Here is a 16,749-nt window from a genome sequence, read left to right as displayed (position 1 = left end):
TGTCTGTATTATGTGTAATGTGGTTTGCCTACTTCCTCCATTACAATATTTTAACATTTACATCAAGTCTATTTCCATTTTTACAGACTATCTACCACAGTGGGAACGACTGTTTTTATTGTTATTAATTTAACAAATTTTACAATAAATACCACAAAACAACAGGGAAATTATAACTTCCTGTGGAACTGTCATTCTTGTCATGTCACCATTCAGAATTTCCGTTATCAAAATCACTTGCTTCCATAGGGCTTTTCATCGATTGTCATTTGTTTCGAGCTTCTGTCATGTGTCACATAATATTAATAGATCTACGTCATACGTATTTGGTTTGTATTATTGTATATACCAATAACGTATGTCGTAGATATATTAATATTATGTGACACATGACAGAAGCTCGAAACAAATGACTGTGAATGAAAAGCCCTATACAGTCATGATGTGAACTTGTCAGATAGAGCTCATTGGTACCTCGGGCGAAAAACATTGGATATCTTAATCATCCATGTTATAATTCACATCTTAGTCATATGTTCCGATGACGGATCAATTGTAAAGGGTTTTTACCCTGTTATTTTTACTTTGGTGGCTTGCATGTAGATTCTAAGTGAGTATAACCTATAAAAAAAATTTTTTTAACCTTAGTCAACATTTCAAATACTTTGCATCATTTTATCTGGTTGTACACATTTTAGGATTGCACTGATGATGATCGGTCAACCGATTGAAAACTAGTTCTGTCTTTGATGTAGCCCTGTATAGGGATTTTAACAAATATACCTTTTATAAAAGAAATCATATTATTTTACGTATGACCCTCGTACAATAAGTTGTCGATTCTTCTTGTTTCTTCATCATCAACCATCCCTTTGTGTCCACTGCTGGACATAGGGCTTCCTCATTTTTGTCCATTGTGCTCTATTTTGAGCACTTTGCATCCAATTTCTTGACAGTTTCTTGAGATCGTCAGTGCAAGGATTAGGGGGGCTTCCTCTACTTCTTTTGTCTAATTTCGGCCTCCACTCAAGTACTCTCTTCGTCCACCCCCCATCATTAATTCGGGCGACGTGTCCGGCCCAGTTCCATTTCAGGGTGGCAATTCGGGAAATTACATCGGTAACTCCTGTTCTTCGTCTTAAGTCTTCATGTCTAACTCGGTCACATAGCAATATACTCAGCATTGAAATTTCTATTTTCATCTGAGCTATTTGCAGTATTTTAGAAGTTGTAGCTGTCAATGTCAATGTTTCGGCACCATAAGTCATCACGGCAACACACATTGGTCAAATGTTTTACGTTTTAAAGAAATTGGTATATCTCTTTTAAAGATGTCTTTGAGTTTCCGTAGGCTGCCCATGCTAGGTTTATTCTTCTTCATAGTTCGCATGTTTGATTGTCTCTTGTGATCTTTATCTCGCGTCCAAACGATATGTATTTCTCCACTAGCTCTACTTCGTTGTCTCCAATATTAATATTTCCGCTAGGTACTACGTTTGTCATGAATTTTGTTTTGGAGATGTTTATTTTAAGACCTACACCGACACACACTAATTGAAGTTCATGTAGCATTGTACATATCTCCTTGAGTTTGTCAGAAAACAAAACTATGTCGTCTGCGAATTTCAAATTTGTTAATCTTCTACTATCAATGTTCAGGCCTCTCTCTTCCCAATTAAGTTTTTTAAAAGCATATTCTAGTACTGAGGTAAACAGTTTAGGCGATAAGGTATCGCCCTGTCGGACTCCTCTGCCGATTGGGATATGATCCGTGTTTTTATATAGTTTCATCGACATAATTGCCTTCTTGTATGTATTGTAAATTAACCCAGGGCCGCCGCTACCATGTGTGCAAAGTGTGCATAGCACACAGGCGGCCAAAAGCAGGCCACTGATGATACTACTTTTTTTAAAACGCAAATAAGTTCAAATAATTAAATAGTAATGTTTCAGATAATTCTAATTCTAAAGTCTAATATTCCAAACAATAAATATTATTAATATTACCTGATAATACTAAAATACGCTTCATTTAACATTTATAGTGCTTTTTTCGCGAATCTAAATATTTTTCTATTATATTAGATTGTAGCCAAGATATAACGCACGTAGAACAAATAAATAACAATAAATTATTGTAGTAAGATGTATTTCAACTTCAACGCCACTTCGGATATTTTTTTCTCCTAAAACTGACGTAACTGGACAAGGTCTCTTTGAATTTATAGAGAATAAACTTGAACAATTAAATATAAATATTATGGATAATATGCGTGGACAGGGTTACGATAATGGAGCCAATATGCGTGGTAGACACATTGGATTGCAGAAAATCCTCGAGAGAAATATCCTCGATCATTTTTTATTCCCTTTTCTGCACATAGTTTAAATCTGGTGGTGAATGATTCAGTAAAATTAATTGAGTGGGTGGAACTTTTTAATACTGTAGGTACAGGAACTATATGTATTTTTTTCTTCTTTGAATATTTGAAGGAAAATTTTATTAAAGCACCTTCCAAAGTGGACATTAAAAGCATTGTTGGACATGCGATGGGAGAATCTGATCGATGTAATCGCACCATTAAAAACCCAGATAAGTAAAATATATGATGCTTTAGAAGAATTGCAAAATGATAACAAAAGGGATATGAATTTGGAAATTCAATGGATAAACATATTCAATATTGAGAAAGTGTATAAAGCTCTTACAGACATAAACATAAACATCTCGGAGACTGACATTAGTGCAACCGATTTATATGAAGAAATTAAAGCTATTCAACCATATGTTACCGCAGAAAAACGTCCTGGTAGTATTCTTGAATACATTTACGAAATAATATATCAACATTTCCAAACTTAACTATAATCGTACATATATTCCTAACTCTACACTTTACTGTAGCTAAGGGTGAGCGGTCGTTTCAAAACTTAAAATTATTTGCGATTTTCAATGAAGCAAGATAGACTTTCTGCTTTAGCAATGTTATCTATCGAACATGAAGTGTGTGCGACATTGGATATTAAAAACAAAGACATTGTCAAAATTTCTCCCGAAACGGAAGCCAGAAAAGTTTGTCTTGTTTAGTTTCTTTATGTATTTATGTTATATTATTCACGGTTTATTTTAATTAAACGGAAGTTTAAATTAGGATATACAATATGCATATAATGGGCGTTGGATCATGGATATTACTCAAATTGTTCAAGTATTTACCTATTTACAACTTATTATTGTTATGCATCTTCTGCACATTTCTTTAAATACTAGTATGTACCATGATACAATAACAGAAGATATGACATGGAGCAGGTAGGCGGGACCAACGTAGCTACGTCACTCTGTGAGTAGATCTGCATTATATTCAGTGTTGTCGTATAGTAAACACTGTTTATCTACGACTGATACATAATATATGTATTATACTTGTGGTGTTTGCAATATAATGCCATATAATAATCCCTTAGGGATTAATAATGCGGGATTAATAGCTATTAATCCCTCTGGCACAACAATCACAAAATTCACCACGGAAACAAAATAATCAACCTCAAAAAGTGTCACTGTCAAACGAATAGTATATTTGACAGTTTTTGTTGAGAGCGTCATGGGGGCTGGAAGTCAACACAGGTAGCTGAAGGATACATTGATCAGTCTATGAGAAACAAGGCAACTACAGCAGATACTATCGCTAAAGAGATAAACAGTAATGTACCATCTTCTTGTTCTACAGCAATCGAGATCCCAAATATTTGTATTAAAAACTCTACTAAAGTTAATGATGATTCTCAACCAATTCAGTTTATTAATTGTACTATTACTAATTTTAATGTTTTTAACAAATAAAGTTGTTCATTAAAAATCTTAAATTAATTAATTTGTCGTAGATAAAGTAGAGTATACTACTCGCAATAATGGCTCTCATTCCCTCGGAATGTTACTCCCTCGCCGCTAACGCAGCTCGGTTCGTAAATATTCCTCGGGAATAATAGCCATCATTATTGACTCGTGGTATAATCTACTATTATTTTTGTGCTTAAGATGAATTTTACTTATAATTTGTTACACTTTTATCAAAAATATTATATTCATAGTTAGATTTGAATAGTCCTTAGGAGGTGTGATCATAAATATAATTAATGAATAAGAGAACTTAAGTAATAAAAAATATAACTGATGGGCTTCATGACTGTCGCAGCTTTAACTTTTTTTTATCATTTAACACATTACAATTTTATTGTTACCTTTATTTCATCGTCAGTACATGGGTGCATGTGCATACAGGGTGTATAATACATGTATTATATATAGGGTGGAAGGCACTTATGGAATAAAATTATTTCTGCCCTTGTTTTAAAAAATTTTAAAAAACGCTGAAACCCGTTAATTTTTATATATAAATGTAGGCTTTTTAAACCTAAATTTAAATTTAAACAGGGTGATTCACGCAAGCCTGGTATAGTTCATAAGCTTTATTCTTAATGGAACACCCTATATATTTTTATATTAATAAAAGCTACTTAACGGCCTGATTTCAACGACCCATATCATGTATGGTGTATTATGAATAATACAGGGTGAAATTTTGAAATTACAGTGTATGGAAACCACTTATAGAATAAAATTGTTTGTGTCCTTATTTTAGAAAATTATAAAAAATGCTAGGATACGTCAACTTTAAATTTAGATATGCTCTCTTTAAACATTAATTAAAATATACGGGGTGGTCCACACAAGTCTATCATAGTCCATGATCTTTAATTGTAATGAAACACCCTATATATTTTTATGTTTTTCGAATTTGCTAAATAACTTCATCACAAAAAAGTGTATTGTATATAGGGCCTATTATGAATAATACAAGATGAAATTTAAAAATTATATAGGTTAAATTTTCGTCAAGATATTAAATAGGTACCTACATAAAATTTTGAAATTATCTATAATTTATCATATAATTTATCATACTTTAAATAATAGTAAAGTATGTATATAATAATGGTATTTTTAGAATTAGCTAAATAAAGACATATATTTTCTAAACTAAGTATAAATAATATTTATTTTTTTTGGTTTTGTATTTTTAATGTCTTTCACCTTTTCAAAATTTCACCTTGTATTATTCATAATGGACCCGAATAATACATTTTTTTTTAGATGAAGTTATAAAGTAGCTTCTAAGCACATACAAATATACAGGGTGATCCATTAAAACTAAAGATCATATACTATGCTGTACTTGCGTAAATTTAAATCTATGTATTATATCATATGTATCTGAATTGCCGATATAAATGAGTCAAATTAAATAAATTATTAGAAGAATTTTTTTACTAAGCAACAACATTTTTGTTTATGTTAGTAGTATTTTGTATTTTGACAACGGCACCCGATTTGGGCGTCGAAACGTTAATAAAAATCATTTTTTAATAATATTGTGGCTTATTTCCCATTATAAATAGTTAAAATTGTAAAAATGCCACAAGAAAATAGCTTCAGAACATCATTTAAATCTATGGTTGTAAAGTTTGTAAATTTTGTAAAGCTCAATTTAAAAGTTGACCTGTTCCGGCATTTTTTATAATTTTTAAAATAAGAACACAAACAATTTTATTCCATAAGTGGATCCCATAGTTAATAGTTTCAAAATTGCATCCTGTATTGTTCATAATTCACCCTACATGATATAGTTAGTTGAAATCAGGGTGTTAAGCAGCTTTTAAAAATATAAAAATATACAAGGTGCTCTATTAAAAATAAAGCTTATGGACTCTGTTTAGTTATATGAATCACCCTGTAAATTTAAATTTGTGTTTAAAAAGTGCAGATATTTATTTAAAAATCGACGAGTATCAGCGTTTTTTATAATTTTTCGAAACAAGGACAGAAATCATTTTATTCTACAAGTGCCTTCCACACTGCATAATTAGACGTATGTTGCCTAATAATAAAAAAATCATGTTTCTGATTGATTTTTATTATTAGAATATGTTCTAAATAATTATATTTAATCATACTAAAGAAAACACCACTTCTAGAAAGTTTCACAACTGATATTAAAAGCTAAAATATCCCAATCATAATGGCAATGCATTCGAAATTTAAAGGATCTACTCACAACGTGACGTCATGCGCGACCTGAACGAAATTAGGAACGCTACATATCATATCTTGGGTTATTGTATCATGAGTATGTACATATTTCTAAAGTGTTGGAAGGGGGGCGTCAAATATTAAGTTGCACACGGACGGCCAACATCTCAGCGGCGGCCCTGAATTAACCTTGTGTATCGGTAGTCAATGCGGCATGCTTGTAGTGCTTCCAGAATTTTATCAAATTTTGTCAAATTTGAGTGGTCTATTATATTCGATAGTCTTTTCTATTACCATTTTAATGCTCTGTAGGTGATCATTTGTTGCAAATCCGGTACGAAATCCCGCTTGCTCTATTGGCTGGTAGAAATCAAGTTTTTTCTTAAGACGATTCGATACTATTCTTGTAAGAAGTTTGTATAAGTGACTAATAAGGCTTATATTATGTCTGTAGTTTTCTAATTCGTGTGGATCTCCTTTTTTGTACAATAGAATTACTTCAGCATTGTGCCATTTGTCGGGTATATTACTATCCAAAAGACACATGTTAAAAAGGTTTTTCATTTTCTTAAGAAGACAAGTGCCTCCGATTTTGATTGTATCAGTAACTACACAATCTTCTCCTGGAGATCTTCTTACCTAGATAAAAATATGAATGATAGATATTAAGTCGATTATTATTAGTACTTACCTGTACATTTGGCATTGCATAATATTGCTGTACCACAAGATGCACAAAGTACATATGCAATTCTTTTAATTTCTTTGCAGCAATTGAAACATATTAATAATCCCGAAATGGGTGGTCCAATTAGTAATGGTTTTTCGGAAATAATAACTTCCCCCCCTTTAATGTCTCTTGAGGCAACCAAGTATCTACAATAAAATCATATTAAATTAAATTTGTTTTATTTCATGTATTGTATAGTCCAATTACTCACGGTAAAATATTTCAAAACCTCCAAATTTTAAACAACTGCTTGGATTGACATCAAATTTGACATACACGTAACTATCATGTGGAAGAAAAAAGTGATATTGTGCCGATGTGCGTTTTTGCCCTGGGAGTGAGTTTCGCCCCTCTACTTACCTTTTTATAAGGTATTCAAATCTGAAATAAAAAATGTGGGTTCCTATTTAAGATTTTAAAGTTACCCCCTCACCCCACCTCCAGGGTCTAAAAGGGGGTATCGTGTTTGGTGTCATTCGATAGATTTTGGAAAAATATTGAAAACGTATTTTTCAGTTTTCCGATCGGATGTTCATTTCGCGAAATATTTGACCGCCCCGCTACTTTTCGGAGACCCTGTATAATAATGTACATGTACAGAGTGATTGATTAGCGGATTAAATCTCCGTAGATCAGTTAAGTGATAGATAGCGATAAAAGTTAATAACAAAAATTGTAGCCAACTTTGAGCAGGCAATTGACCTAAAATGTGATTCACAAGCAAAAGCAGATTTTGCAAACATGGACTTGGAAAAATTTTGGTTAACCTACTTTCCTTTTTACCCAGAAGTGGCTTTAGTATCTGCGAAGTTATTAGTCCAGTTTTCATCCACATATCTTTGCGAATCTGGTTTTTCTGCATTGGCGTATATAAAATCAAAATACCGTTCAAGGCTGGACGTTGAAAGTGACTTGAGGTGTGCTCTGACACAGTTTCAACCGAATATCGAAAAACTTGTCAAGAACAGACAATGCCAACCCTCTCATTGAAAGTGCAAAAACACTCATATAAGACTTTCAACTTTATATGCGTATTTGATTTTTTGATTATTCTTTTTCTCAAATAAATAAACAATATTAAGTTTAATAAGACATCAAATACACTTTCGTATTTAAATATATCTGGATTTTTATTTTGCATCCCAGCTTTTGCTAACATAGAGTTAGCATCGTCAGTTTCACAATTTCACTGTTCTCACTTGAACCAACCAATTATTGACTGGAGGGGAGGCGTGAGCTATCTTCAGTGTTCAAAGGGGGCGCCAGTGCTAAAAGGTTGACAACCGCTGATGTACAGAGTGATTGATTAGCGGAGTAAATCTCCATAGATCCGTTAAGTAATAGACAGCGATAAAAGTTAATAACAAAAATTGTAGCCAACTTTGAGCTTCACATTACAAAATTAGTTAGAATGTTAGGGTGTTCGATAACATAGTTGGAGACCAAATAAAACTTATGTTTTTTTAAATGAAACACCCTGGGTTATTTCATATCAATCCAAGCAGTTCTTTAAAATCAACAGCAAAAACAGAAAATTAACAGAAAAACTCTTCTTTTCCTATAAACATTGATTAAATCGATGTTTTTCTCTGTTTTTCTCGATATCGAAGAAACATTGAATCAACACGTCTTGTGATTCTCCTAATACCAATTCTTCTTATTGAAGAAAAAGTCCTAGAGATTCGAAATTTGATATACAGGTTCCTTTTGGAGTTATATTCAAGAATTCTGTCGGGACCTTCAATGTATCGATTTATTTGTTAATGCGGCAGATTCGTGCAAATATTATAAGAATTGTGCATTTAATGATAGAAGCATATAATTTGGACCACATATACTACACATACAAAGGTTCAAAATTGGATATGAGGCCATCTCAGATTTTACCTTTTACAAAAATGGCGGGCATTCAAAATGGCGACGATACCTATGTGACTAATAGCACGATAACTTTTAAACGAGACGTCTGATTTGAACCAAATATGGTATATAGGTTCTCTTTTTTATATATAAGATCAAGGTCTTGAACCGGAAGAATCGGTTTACCAGAAGTTGTGTTTTCCTGATTTTTTATGTAAAAATATGTTGTTTTTTTTTCAATTCTTTCACCCTGTATATATTAATTTTTCAAAAAGTTAATACCAGTATTAAAAACAGCATAAAAATATTTTTTAGTAAATATTTTAAAATTTTTAGTTATGTTAATTACCATGTAATAAATGCATGTACTTGTGTGCAACTTATCTTCACATGTACCTATGTGCTGCAGATCCGTGCAAATATTATAAGAATTGTTGTGCATTTAATGGTAAAAGCATATAATTTGAACAACATATATGTACCACACATACAAAGGTTCAAATTTAGATCTTGAACCGGAAGAATCGGTTTACCAGAAATTGTGTTTTTCCTGATTTTTTTGTAAAAATATGTTGTGTATTTTTTCAATTTTTTCACCCTGTATATATCAATTTTTCAAAAAGGTAATACCGGCGTTGAAAAGAGCGTAAAAATATTTTTTAGGAAATATTTTGAACTCTTTAGTTATATTAATTACCATTTAATAAATGCATAACGTATCTTCACATGCAGGTACCTCTGTGCGGCAGATTCGTGCAAATAATAATATAAAAATTAGTGTGCATTTAATGGTAGAAGCATATAATTTGGATCACACATACTACACATACAAAGATTCAAATTTAAATATGAGGCCATTTCAGATTTTGTCTTTTACAAAAATGGTGGGCATTCAAAATGAATCTGCCGGCCATAGGTACATGTAAACATGCGTTATGCATTTATTAAATGGTAATTAACATAATTAAAAAGCTCAAAATATTTCCTAAAAATTATGTTTACAATCTTTTTAATGGCGGTACTACCTTTTTAAAAAATTTATATATACAGTGGAACCTCGATAACTCGGATTAATCGGGACCGCGGCCGATCCGGGTTATCGAAAATCCGAGATAACCGGAGAATATGGTAAAAATTAATAAAATACGGTATACTTACAGATAAACTCCGTTAGAATTGAAATAACATGAAATATATTTATAAATATGCACAGTACCTACACATCAAAATTACTAAAAAAAACACCAAACACAAACGTAAGCAAACGGAAGCGAACAATACAAGACACACAATACAGTCACAACGATGTAATGTTATTTAAGAACAGTGAAAACTAAAGACCACTGGTTATAAAAGAATTTTTTAATTAGTCTTTCCTAAACAATTCTAAGACAGTTTGAAATAACAAGGAATAGGTGCTACAGACAGGTGCCTGTTGTTTCTGCGGCGTGTGCTATGAGTCATTTTTACTATCGTATAGTTTAAATTACACACATACACTTTATCTCTCAAATATTATATTACATACATTTTTATTGTTGAAAGGTTTGTCTGATAATTAACTATTTTGAGGGGGTGAAGCACTATACAGAAAGATTTATGAACTAATACAGAATATATGGAATAAGGAAACAATGCCCGAAGAATGGAAGAAAGGAATTATTGTGACAATCCCAAAACAAGGAGACCACAGGATATGTAAAAACTACCGAGCAATTAATTTACTGAATGTAACATATAAAGTACTGACTGGTATAATTAGAGACAGACTAACAATATACACAGAACAAAGCATAGGAGACTACCAGTACGGTTTCAGAAAAGGAAGATCCACGATAGATGCTATCCATACACTAAAACAAGCGATAGAGAAAACATACGAGTACGACGGAGAAGCACATATACTTTTTCTAGACTTTAAACAGGCTTTTGACAAACTAAGTAGAAGAAAAATGATCCAAGACTTACAAGAGAGCAAAATACCAAATAAAATTATAAGAATGATAGAAATGACAATGCGAGATTCCCAAGCAACAATAGACACCGGAAGAGAGAGAACAGAAATAATAAAAATTAAAAATGGAGTAAGACAAGGAGATGCGCTCTCAACTGTACTATTTATTCTATCATTAGATAAGATAATAAAAAAGTTGTCAAACGCAGGAACTATAAATAAAAATACAGTACAAATAATTGGATATGCGGACGATATAACCATAGTAGCAACAGATAAAAAGGCATTAAAGAAAACCTTTCAAGAAATAGAAAACGAATCCAAACTAAGAGGACTGGAAATAAATGAAAATAAAACAAAATACATGAATGTAAGTAAAAAAAAGAAGACGCAACTGACAGAAATGACAATAGACGCACACAGCTTCGAAGAGGTTGAAACATTCAAATATTTGGGAGTATTAGTCAACAGAAGAAATGAAAGTGTAGATATGAAAAGAAGAATTCAAGCAGGAAACAAAGCACTCTACAGAAATAAAAAAATTTTCAAAGATAAGAAGATAAGCCGAAATACAAAAATGAAAATCTACAAAACGACCATAAGACCAATAGTGCTATATGCTTTGGAGACATTCACATTAACAGCAAGAGAAGAAGAGCAGCTGAAAGTTTTTGAGAGAAAAATTATGAGAAAAATTCTGGGACCAAAGAGGGAAAACGAAGAGGATGCAAGGCAATGGATGAACCACGAAATACAAGAATGGATGGGTCAAGAGAACATAGTAAGAGCAACAAAAGCACAGAGAATTAGATGGTATGGACACATAATGAGAAGAGAGAAGAACAATCCGTTAAGAGTTATAACCGAATGGATACCACCAGGTACAAGAACCAGAGGCAGGCCTAAACTCAGATGGAGACAACAAGTGGAAGAAGACTTAAGAAGTATGGAAATTAGAAATATAGGAAGCAAAATCAGAGAGAGAGAAGAATGGAGAAAGGTAGTGGAAACAGCGAAGTCACACCAGCAATTGTAAAACCAAAGTCAGAATGGGATGATCCCCCACAAAAAGGATCTTCAAGTGAAAACAGCTTCAGCTTCCTCGGGAGCGTACAGCTTGTATATATATATTTTGATGGGAAATAAGCCACAATTAAATTGAAAAATAATTTTATTAACGTTTCGCGACGCCCAAATCGGGTCGTTGTCAAAATACAAAATATTGAAAATCAAAATGTTTATCTAATGAAAATCGGTCCGGGTTAGCCGGACTTCCGGGTTATCGGGGGCCGACTTATCGGGGTTCCACTGTACCTACAGGGTGAAAGAATTGAAAAAGAAATAACATATTTTTACATAAAAAACAGTAAAAACATAACTTCTGGTAAACCGATTGTTCCGGTTCAAAACCTCGATCTTATTCATCAAAAGAAGAATCTACATACCAAATTTGGTTGAAATCTGACATCTCGTTCAAAAGTTATCGTACTATTAATCACATATGGATAGTCGCCATTTTAAATACCCGCCATTTTTGTAAAAGGAACAAAAACTGAGATGGCATTATATCTAAATTTGAACCTTTATATGTTTAGTATATTATGTGTTCCAAATTATATGCTTCTACCATTAAACGCACAATAATTCTTATAATATTTGCACGAATCTGCCGCACATACGTACATGTGAAGATACGTTATGCATTTATTAAATGGTAATTAACATAACTAAAAATTTCAAAAGATTTCCTAAAAAATATGTTTACACTCTTTTCAATGGCGGTATTAACTTTTTGAAAAATTTATACATACAAGGTGAAAGAATTGAAAAAAAAACAACATATTTTTACATAAAAACCAGAAAAAACACAACTTTTGGTAATCCGGTTCTTCTGGTGCAAGACCTCGACCTTATACATAAAAAAAGAACATATATACCAAATTTGGTTAGATCTGACGTCTCGTTCAAAAGTTATCGTGCTACTAGTCACATATGTACAGTAGCCATTTTGAAAGACCGCCATTTTTCTAAAAGACAAAATCTGAGATTGCCTCATATCTAAATTTGATCCTTTATATGTGTAGTGTATGTGGTCCAAATTATATACTTCTATCATTAAATGCACAATTGTTTCACATATCGGCTGCACTATGTCTATTGTTTTCGTTCTTTATTCGGTATTTTCCCTAATGTATTTCTTAAATATTTTATGCCCATTATATTAATTTTGTTTCATATTTTATAGCTACAATTTAGTTCTTGTATTTGTATGTGATAAAGCAAAACAAATAAGTGCTTTATTAAATTCATTAAAAATAATGACAAACAAACATGCAATAACACTCTTAGCATATCACCCAGCAAGACCTTAAAAGCAGAAATAATGTGATAGATAATAAAAAAAGTCCAACTCACTACAGTAAGTATTTTTGTCCAATGAAATTAGTCCTATGAAAATCAAAGTCCAAAGGCAATCATTTGACGTGTCGTCCGACTGGAAATCTTTCAATTATTACAAAGTTAAGGTCTGGCGATAAGTCTATGATGAATTATTTTAAATTAATTACAAATATCGTATTGTAACCTTGTAGGTAGTTTTTATGGAAGACAAAGTCAATGTTTCAGGCAATCACAGTCGATATTTTCTGTTTTGATACCTGATTTATAATAAACAGATCTAGATAATTTTCTTTGTACTTTTTTAGACTTTGACTCTATATGTACATTATAATTGAGGCCCTCAGAGCAACAGTGGCTTAAGCCACAAATCGAGCATTTTTAGATTAATATATCAATAAAACCAGCAACATTTATTCTTCGGATTAACAGGGGTCTACACAATCTACCTCTATTTTGACTAAATGGCGCTACATAATTTGTCGCCATCCATTAAAAATAATGGAACTACGAATGCAAAGGTGGCATTTTTCTCAAAACTTCGTTTTTGGGGTTAGACCAGTTGCTCTGGTAACCTCAATTGATATAGTACCATATGCATAGCTAAAGTCGATTCGCTTTTCTGAGACACAACTGTCTAGTGACGTTAGTAATTTCTTTTTGGGGAAGTTCAGTTGCTAGCCGTGACTGGAAATTGCTACACAGCCAAACATACCTGCTTTTAACCAATATTATTAATAGTAAACAGACATAAATAACATAAACCTTAGGCCAATCGATAATTATTTATTTACACCATTATAATGAGAAAATGAGATAACAAATGAGAAAATTATTTATTGTACAAAATAAAAATATTTTGTAGAAATAAACTGAGCAAGTAATAGTTTGAGGTAGGAATTTTTTGTTGTATGTTTCCTATTCCGAATGTGTCAAAGTGAATCTCGGCAGAGCGAATTCAGTACCTATACCTGATCTGACATATCTACAATATAAAGAGATTTAAAACATTTTATGTCTTTAAAACCGTTTAATACGCATCTAACGAAGACCAACAATTTAAAAATTTTGCCATGATATTATTAAGAACTCCAAATCTGGTATACCTATCATTTACTTCTTCTATTTGAAAAAATAATAAAAAAAGGTACCTATACATATATTTTTATATAGGTACCTACTTAGTAAACGTCAGCTTAAGTGGATAAAAAGAAAAAGAAAAATAAAAAAGAACCGATAGCACGAAGACATAAAAACGCAGTATTCGGCACAAGTAAAACATGTGTAATAAGTACTAAAAGGACTGGTATAATGTAGAATGCCAAAAATGGCTGAAAAAATAGAAAAAAATAGACTTTTTCATCTAGTAGACAATTCTGGAAATAGTATGGTATAACTAGATCTAAAACCGACATCCAAAGTGAAAGTGATCCTTCAACACCAAATTATTCTATAATATGGTCCACATATCGTTCAGTAAAAAGTTACACCATTTTGATCGTCGGGTTTGGGGGGAGGTGGGGGAGAAGTCTGTAAATTAGGAGTTTCTTACGTTTTTCGTCAATATTTCTGAAATTATCCGGTTTAGCGTGAACAATGTTCTATACAACAATAAAATTTTAAACAAAAAGGTCCTATGCATAATCCTTCTAAAACGAACGGTTCCAAAGTTACGGAGGTAGTATAATATTGGTCTCAAAGTAAAGGTTTTCCTCCAACAACACCAAATTGTTTTATATGGTTCACATATTGTACAGTAAAAAGTTACACCATTTTGAGCGTCGAATTTAGGGGGAGGTGGAGGGAAGAAGTCAGCAAATTAGTAGTTTTTTACGTTTTTCGTCAATATTTCTAAACCTAAGCGGTATAGCGTGAACAATATTCAATACAAGCATGTTCTACATTAAATTTGAAACGAATATTTTACTGTTGGAAAGATATTCATGCGACATTGTCCATTTCTCTGTACCAGAGATTTATATGGCCTAGGCCTGTAGAATAGTGTAGAAGCCTCTTGGCGAGGTTGACGTTCCTTCAAGGGCTTATCAGTAACATACCACCGGCCAATGAAATAGCAAATTATATATAGAAAACACAATCCTGTTAAAAAATATAGTTTCTTCAGTAATAATATTATTATAGTTTGTCCAAACAATATATAAAATATGAAAAACCTCCACTTTACACCCTCCGTAACTTCGGAACCGTTGAATTTAGAACAAATATGTATAGGCCCTTTTTCGTTTCAAATATAATGTAGAACATTTTTGTATAGAATATTGTTCACGATAAACCGCTTAGGTTTAAAAATATTGACGAAAAACGTAAAAAACTACTAATTTATCTACCGAATTTTCCCTCCCCGCCGCCCCCAAACCCGACGCTCAAAATGGAGTAACTTTTTACTAAACAATATGTGGACCATATAGAACAATTTGGTGTTGGAGGTAAGCTTTAATTTGGGATGACGGGGTTAGGCCTTTTTTTGGACCAATTATACTATACTACCTCCGTAACTTTGGAACCGTTCATTTTAGAAGAATTGTGTATAGGGTCTTTTTTGTTTAAAATTTAATGTAGAAGATTTTTGTATAGAACATTGTTCACGCTAAACCGCACAGTTTTAGAAATATTGACGAAAAACCTAAAAAACTACTAATTTACCGACTTCTTCCCCACCTCCCCTCCCCAAACCCGACGCTCAAAATGGTCTAACTTTTTAATGAACAATATGTGGACCATATAGAACAATTTGGTGTTGAAAGATAACTTTTACTTTGAATGTTTGGGTTATGCCTTGATTTGGATCAACTGTACCTATCATACCAAAAAGGGCAAACTAGAATAAATAGATTAAAAAGAATCATGAAAGGAAAATGTAGATATAAAAAAGAAAATAATATTCAAGTATATTAAAAGATATGGAAAAAAATACCAAAAAAGGAAATAATACCCTATCAATAAGGAAAAATATAGAGAGCGGTATCAGTCATAATCCATACATGAGAAATCAGGATATTTTGATAAGCGAACCAGAACCACGGTGCCCAGATCGACTAACCAATGAACATTAAGGGTGCTATTACGTCACGAGTATACTGTAATTTGAATAGTAATATGATTAATCGGTATTTTTATGTCTTTTTTTTATTGGCTTTAGGATTAGACCATGCGACCAGAAACAAAGTAAATAGTACATACTGTTATGATCTGCTTCTTATTAATTTTATATTAATTATTATTTATTTGATTAATTATTTAATTGTTGCAAATCATACATAAAAAATGAATAAAAAATCTCAGGGTGCCTTTTTTTAATATTAAAAAAAAATGTCTAAATTATCTTACGTTATACTTATCTTCTCTCGTGGTTTCAGTATCTCTTAGTTGATCCTAATCGGGATAAAATAGGAAAAAGAAATAAAGCAAAATACTCTAAAAATCTATCAAATCTAAAACCTGTGGACACAGATGTCCGAATGAAATTTCTACCACTTAAATTTATTCTAGTTAAAAAAAACAATTTATCGGTTTGTTCCCGATGACTTTGGTAAAATAAACTAAACAAAACAAATTTATGTATTCGCAAGATTACCTATATTTCCTATTTACTTTTTGAAATATTGGAATTTTAATTCATATGCTTTTTACTCAAAATTTTAGTTTCCGAACATAAAAATCTCTTTCACATAAATTGACTGACCTTTTGCTTCA

At 32.0% G+C, this 16,749-nt stretch overlaps 1 protein-coding gene across 1 annotated transcript in view; it reads right to left on the bottom strand.

The window, feature by feature from the left end:
* The window catches only part of LOC114334874 (SET domain-containing protein SmydA-8-like), a 128,634-nt gene that overhangs the window by 102,684 nt on the left and 9,201 nt on the right, over positions 1–16,749 (bottom strand). Inside the window, exon 2 of the mRNA XM_050655519.1 lies at positions 6,786–6,970. Coding sequence (XP_050511476.1) covers positions 6,786–6,970 — 185 coding nt within the window. The remainder of the gene's footprint in view (positions 1–6,785; positions 6,971–16,749) is intronic.

Source organism: Diabrotica virgifera, chromosome 7, assembly GCF_917563875.1.
Source record: "Diabrotica virgifera virgifera chromosome 7, PGI_DIABVI_V3a".
Taxonomy (NCBI): domain Eukaryota; kingdom Metazoa; phylum Arthropoda; class Insecta; order Coleoptera; family Chrysomelidae; genus Diabrotica; species Diabrotica virgifera.
This window is presented reverse-complemented; position numbering and strand designations above follow the sequence as displayed.